Genomic DNA, 7,292 nt, shown 5'->3' on the forward strand with positions numbered 1-7,292 from the left:
TGTTTTCAAAAATTATGACATTAAATATGTAGATAGATTTAGACACGAGGAGTGTAGTCAAAAAAGTCCCATTAAAAAATACTTTGTATTTTGGAAAATACAAAAAAGACAAATTTCTGACTATAAATAGTAGTACAATAGTACGTATATTTTATCAGTGTACTGTCAGAAATTTGTCTTTTTTGCATCTCTAAAAATATAACGTATTTTTTGACGAGACTTTTTTGATTCCAATCCTCGTATACACATCTATCTACATATTTAATGTCATAATTCTTGAAAGCAGAGAAATATGAGAATCTGAAATTTTCAAAAATCCAAAAGTGAAGGGAGCACTGACTCCCATGTGCACAAAATTCTTGTCCGGAAAACAGATACTAGTATGACCAAGAGTAGTATAATTAAATTTAGAAAAAAAAGAGTCGAAGACAAACTAGAAAGAACGGCTGTTCAATGTTCAGACGTGCTAACTTGGTCGTTGAAGGCTGGTCCAACTCCAAACAGAGAGATAGAGAGAGAGAGTTCCATCACCGCGCCGACGCGCACCTTCCTCTCTCCCCGCGGCGGCTCATCAACGCGAGCCGCCGGCTCGCACGATCAACACGCCGCCCCGCGTATATACAAACCTCGCCTTAGCCCATCCCGACCACCGCAAATCCACCCGGACGCACAATCATCCCGGGCGACCGCCGGCCGTTGTGGTACTTACACGACCGTACTAGCTACCCATCGGCTCCAGTGCGGCATCATGGCCCGGCTCGTCCTCCCGGAGCGCTGCGGCCTCACGCCGCTCCGCGCGCGCAGCCGCGGCGGCGGCGCCATTGCGCTGCCGCCACCTCCCCACCTCGCCGCCGCGCCGCGTCGCCCCGTATCCGCCGCCATCCACCGCGACTGGGCCCTCCGAGTCTCCGCGCCCGCCCGCCTTGCCTCCGTCTTCGAGGAGGGCAAAAGCAGCTCCCGCCGGGGAGACGGGGAGGAGGAGGCCGCCGGGAGCTCTCCCGCGGAGGAGTTCAACCCGGGGGCGCCGCCGCCGTTCGGCCTAGCGGAGATCCGCGCGGCTATCCCCAAGCACTGCTGGGTCAAGGACCCCTGGCGGTCCATGGGCTTCGTGCTGCGGGACGTGCTCGTCGTGCTCGGCCTCGCCGCCGCCGCCGCGCGCGTCGACAGCTGGCTCGTCTGGCCGCTCTACTGGGCCGCGCAGGGCACCATGTTCTGGGCGCTCTTCGTCCTCGGACACGACTGGTGCGGGCCGTTGTTCACTGTCCGTACCCAATTTGACTCTCTTAGCCTAAAGCTGCAAGCGTTGACTGACTCTTCCCCTGGTTTTGGTGTTTGCAGTGGACACGGGAGCTTCTCGAGCAACCAGAAGCTCAACAGCGTGGTCGGCCACATACTCCATTCCTCCATTCTTGTTCCATACAACGGATGGTATGATGAGTGCATTTTGGATGGTTTTTTCCTTTTCATTACGAATTGCTGTTGTTGTTGCTAAGAAAGGCGGCATCTTCAATGTAATTGCAGGAGGATTAGCCACAGGACACATCACCAGAACCACGGCCATGTGGAGAAGGATGAGTCCTGGCACCCGGTAGGTCTTTGCTTTCCGGTGGATTCACCGTTCACGCATGCATAAAATTCTGCAGGTAGGCAGCATAGTTGAACGAATTGTGTTTGATGGCTCCTTGGATTTTGACAATTGCAGTTACCTCAGAGGCTCTACAACAGCCTGGACAATATGACAAAGAAGCTGCGGTTCAGCTTGCCGTTTCCCATGCTTGCGTTCCCCTTATACTTGGTAAGCCGAAGTGCTGATTCATTTTACCGTGAAATGTTAATTGGTGGTTCCTGTTTTCTAACATAGCACTGAATTCTTCTTGTTATTTCCAGTTTGTCAGGACTCCAGGGAAGAAGGGCTCACACTTCGATCCGAACAGTGATGTGTTCCTACCTAATGAGAAAAAGGATGTGCTAACATCAACCGCATCCTGGCTAGCAATGATCGGGGTTCTTGCTGGTCTGACCTTTGCAATGGGGCCTCTTAAGATGCTAAAGCTCTATGCTATCCCTTACGCGGTAAGCAGAGTACCTCGATCCTTCTATCACATATTCACATGTGCAATTTCAGCCAACTGATGATTTGGATGAGTTGTTGATGAAGTACACTGCAGTTGAGAATTCATGTGATTAATTTTGGTGAATCCATGTGCAGATATTTGTCATGTGGCTGGATTTTGTCACATACTTGCATCATCATGGTCATGAAGACAAGCTTCCGTGGTATCGTGGAAAGGTAAATATCATGAACTAATCAGATTCATGATTTGACAATGCTTCAGGATAACTAATTAATGTTCAAAGTACAATGGCATGGTCTATTATTGATGGTTAAAATGATAGAAAATATCAGTAGTACTAGTATAATTTTAAAACTAATGAATGGACAATACAGAAGGGTGCACCCTGCCGACAGATACTTACTCTTCAATTACTTATCATTTTATCGGAAATCATGGGTTCTTATGGTTTCTAATACTACTTTTAATAGCCTGTTTGGTCGTAACATTAACATGTGAGCTACTTATTCAAAATAGCTTTATCGAAAAAACTTATTCAAAATAGGGTATATGGTTATGCTAAGTGCCAAATGCTTCCTTCCACCCATTACAAAGCAACGCAACCCTTAAGTCAGAAAAATCCTAGTGGTGAATGTAGCTGCTTAACAATCCTTGCCTGGTTGCTTATTAACATCTCTTCCTGAACTAACAGGAATGGAGTTATCTGCGTGGAGGATTGACAACGCTTGATCGGGACTACGGGCTGATCAACAAAATTCACCATGACATTGGCACTCATGTCATTCATCATCTTTTCCCGCAGATCCCACATTACCATCTTGTCGAGGCGGTAAGCATCCATCTCCTGTTCTTTGCTTCTTGCCAAAAAAAAATTCTTAAATATGTGTGTCATTTTGTACTAGCAACGTGACCTCTTATCTTGAGCTGCCCTGCTAACTTGATGTTGGTTCGGATGTAACCTGCAGACTGAGGCAGCGAAACCAGTGCTCGGCAAGTACTACAAAGAGCCGGAGAAGTCGGCTCCCCTCCCGTTCCACCTTCTCGGGGTGCTATCGCGAAGTATGAAGAGCGACCACTATGTTAGCGACACGGGAGACGTAGTCTACTACCAAAGTGACCCAGAGACAAATAATTCTGATTGAGCCGGAACACTAGCATATTATGCATATAGGTTATCCTGCCCTGACAGTTGAACACCCTGACCAGTCGCCTAGGATCCATGACTATAGTACTATACACTATGAATATAAGTTGTGAAGTATTACCATTGTAGCAGAACAGCTGCAGCTCCCCTCAAGGCTTGGCTTGGTCTGCTTGTAGTAAAATTGTAAAAGAGCACTTGAAGCTCATCACAATTCACAAGGCTTGGCTTGATCTGCTGGTATCTCTGAACTGTCTGGACAAGAGAGAGACAACGTTCTATAGACGGTATATGCCAGGAAATGAAGTGCATGTGTCTTTTGTCGAATTGAAAGACGTGGCTGCACATATCGCCAGATACTTCCTCTCGTTTAGTTTCATCTGATATGTGACCTGATTGCCAATTTCACCCAGACACAACTTTTTCTCTTATTGGCGGCTGTCGGATCGACCGATTCTTCCCTTGTGCAAACGTAATGCACCGCTACAGCTGCGCTAAGCAATGGACGTAAGGCGTTGGCAGTTCGGCACTAGACAAGCAGTATGTTTGTTGACTGAACTTCTTTTTTTGAATGAGAAAATGGACGCGTTCTTGTGCAGCTGCGCGCGCTGTACCTGCAGGAATTAAACCAGGTCGTTCCGGCGCATGTACGACAGCACAATGGTACAGTCAGCCCATCGCATTCTCCTCGTCAACTCGTGTTTCTGAATTTCTGATAGCGACTCTCTGTGTGACGGGGAAGGAAGGACCCAGGGAAGAACACGAAGGAAAAGACCTTTTTTTCTCCACCCGATCCCCGGTAAACCTTCTTTGGTCGCCGTCGCTGAAACTTTCTCATTAGTCCCGTCCTGCTTTTTTTTAAGATGCATTTAACTACATGTGTTTTAGCGTGTAGATTCACTTAATTTGTTCCTTATCTAGTTTACTTTAAAATCTCTAACTAAAATAGTATTACCTCCGTTTTAAAATGTAAGTCATTTTGGAAAGCTAAAGCTTTTTGAAAGTGCTTAATTTTGAAAGCGGAGGTAAAATTACATTAGTGAATAGAGTAAGTATTTTTTTTTTTCGTGCTACTCTCAACTTTTGAAGTGTATCCTCCTCCAGAATCGGGTCATAGTGCCATGTTTTCCATCGGCAATAGTGGGTTCCTACTCTCGTCACAATTTCTCACTTGCTGCTTACAGATTCCGGTGCCGACCTACTCTGCTCAGCTGTGCGGTGCCCTCGTTGGAATGCCGACATGCCCTTCTACCCCTTCATGCATTCACTAAGCTAAGCTGATCAGGCTTTTCCACAAAGAGCAGTACTATATGCATGCAAAGCAAAGAACAACATGATCACGCAAAGTCTTCTACTTCGTGATCCCTGTTGATCTAAAAAAAAAAAAGTCTTCTACCTAGGAGCCGAATTGAATTTCCGCTTCTACTTCTGCTACTCTGCTGCAGTGTGCAAGAGCCGTCTACTATCTCTGGCTGAAACGTGGAAAGGTCTTTGGTACTGCTTCTCTCCATGAAAGGATATGGCATATTTATCTAAATTTGTTTCATCCAAATTTAGATAAATTTGTGACATACTTTTGTGGACAGAAGGAGTAGCATGTTTTTATATGCAGACAACATGATAATGATAAGGTCAGGCGGTTTAGCTAAAACTAGGAAGTCATCCGACAACAAACTCAGACCTTAACATCCAAGAGAAGCAATCATGCACTGGGTTTGTAAATACCTACCAACCAGCTGCTAAAACTGGCTCCTAACTCAGCATCTTCACACTCCTTCACTCATTCACTCATTTACATGTCTATAACCTTAGACCCAACTCTTCGAAAAGAAAATTCAGACCACGTATCCTGAACAACAGGAAAGGTACAATCATTAAACACCCTAAACGACGTGTTTTAGTAATCACGTTTCATGAGTGTTCAGAGTAGAGGCATATATCAGGCAGGATTTCTGTTTAACAGAGTTATTGTTATGGTGCTGCTAGAGGGATGGCGCGAGAGGGTCGGCCGGGGGCCTTGCCCACGGCCGGTGGCAAGAGGGAAGGGATTTCCTTCTTAATTCTTGCTTGATTAGATCGATACATCTCCTCTCATATATAGAGAGGTTTACTTGACTCCCAAGCAAGGCTTACTTGACCCCTAAGCAAACCCTAAGACTAATGGGCCCATGCCCATGACATACTCTAACACTACACCCCACCTGGACATGCAGCTCGTCCTCGAGCTGCAACCTAACGACGATTCGACCCCACACAAACCTAACGCCTAAAAAACAAGCCTTTTACATCTCGGCCTATTGTATTGACCTGAAATAAGCTAACCCGAATGAGACTCCGACTCTTTATTTTTGACTCCGAACGATAAGGCAAGAATCCTCCGTGTGCCCAACTTGTGCATTTACAGCCCCTGGATCCCAAGGACACCATCGGAACCAAGGGAGCCCTCGCGGCGGCCGGCGGCGGAATGCAGTGGTGCTACGCGGTGCGCTTCTGTCGGTGACACCATGTCTTCTCCCCGCCGGCTGACTGTCGATGTCGCAGACTTGGAGGTCGCTGCCCGCGGGAAAACACAGCATGTCCGCCACCCGTGGGGCGAACCGCACGCCCAAGATCCCCGACGCAGCGGACGAGATCGAGGTTCGTTGCGCAACGATGCGCAACTTGGAGGAGCTGCAACTGCAGATCACGCATCTCCCGCACACGCCGACGCGCTAGGAGGCCGCGCGCGGCAGCCCTGCGGCTTCACCGCCGCCGACACGTGGCGGATAGCGATCCAAGCCGGAAGCGGTGACGGCGACGGAGGGAAACGGACCTGGTGGCGGGGCATCTCGGGCGGTGTCGATGTAGAGCCCGTGGCCAGGTCGCTCCCACACCGCCGAAAGGCAGGACGGCGTCGGTGGCGGCAGCAGCCGCCGCTGCGGTGTTGGTGGCGACGGCAGCGGCTGCTATTGCAGCCTGCCCACCGAACGACAGGGACGACGCATCGGTGAGGACAGCGGCTGCAGCGGCGTTGGTGGCGGCGGCAGCCGCTGCTGTTGCTGCAGCATCCCGGTGGGGAAAAAGGTGGCCGGCTCGTCGGAGAAAAGGGACCCCGGCGCCGAGGTAGGGCCCGGCCCGGAGATGGTGGACAGCGGCGGCGGGGACCGCAGCAGCCCGATGTCGGGTGGCGGCGACGACAAGCAGGCGGCGTCGGCCGCCACGGCAGCAGCCGCGCCGCCGGCGGCGGCGGCCCGTAGGGACCGGCCAGGAAGAGGCGGATCTCCTGGACAACAGTGGTGAGATCGCGGATTGCTCCGGCGATCTCCTCCGAGGTGAGGGCGACGTGAAGCGGCGCGGTGGAGGTGGCCGGCACCGGCCTGGGCGGGGCGCCGGTGGTGGTGGCCATCGGGCCAGTGGTGGTGGGATGGCTGGACATGATCGAACCTGGAAAGCTGATACCAAGTGTTATGGTGCTGCTAGAGGGATGTCGCGAGAGGGCCGACCGGGGCCTTGCCCACAGCCGGTGGCAAGAGGGAAGGGATTTCCTTCTTAATTCTTGCTTGATTAGATCGATACATCTCCTCTCCATATATAGAGAGGTTTACTTGACTCCCAAGCAAGGCTTACTTGACCCCTAAAAACCCTAAGACTAATGGGCCCAGGCCCATGACATACTCTAACACAGTTATATACACTTTTGTTTTCACAACTTGCATCTGATATCAGTTTAATACCACAATTTGCAAGACAAACATACAAGTACTTAAACTTGCTTTGAGAGAGCAATATGTCTAAAATCATTCGGGAGGTGACATGTGGTGTTGTATTTTTGTTGTTGTTGCTAAAACACCCCTGACACATGTCACCTTGGTGTTGCCTTAAAATTGTGTAGAATATGAATCAGCACGTTTGATTTCCGTAAATAAAATATGTGCGGATACAGAAAATTTTGCAGAATATGAATCAATTTCAAGTTTACCATAACTATTTTTTTTTGAATTTTAAACTCTACATTTGAGTATTCTTGCATATATTTAATTTTAAAAATATGATTGAGTTGAATTCTTTTGCGTAAGATAACTAATTTAATTACCTAT

The 7,292-nt window shown here is 48.8% G+C and overlaps 1 protein-coding gene across 1 annotated transcript; it reads left to right on the top strand.

Moving 5' to 3' along the window:
• Positions 1 to 748: 748 nt before the first annotated feature.
• On the top strand, positions 749 to 3,459 carry LOC124702263 (omega-3 fatty acid desaturase, chloroplastic-like). Its single transcript, XM_047234388.1, has 8 exons — positions 749 to 1,242; positions 1,339 to 1,428; positions 1,522 to 1,588; positions 1,703 to 1,795; positions 1,888 to 2,073; positions 2,210 to 2,290; positions 2,767 to 2,904; positions 3,041 to 3,459. Exons 1-8 carry the CDS (start codon positions 749 to 751, stop codon positions 3,215 to 3,217), a joined length of 1,326 nt encoding a protein of 441 aa, XP_047090344.1. The 3' UTR covers positions 3,218 to 3,459.
• The last annotated feature ends 3,833 nt before the right edge of the window (positions 3,460 to 7,292 follow it).

Source organism: Lolium rigidum, chromosome 3 (assembly GCF_022539505.1).
Source record: "Lolium rigidum isolate FL_2022 chromosome 3, APGP_CSIRO_Lrig_0.1, whole genome shotgun sequence".
Lineage (NCBI taxonomy): Eukaryota > Viridiplantae > Streptophyta > Magnoliopsida > Poales > Poaceae > Lolium > Lolium rigidum.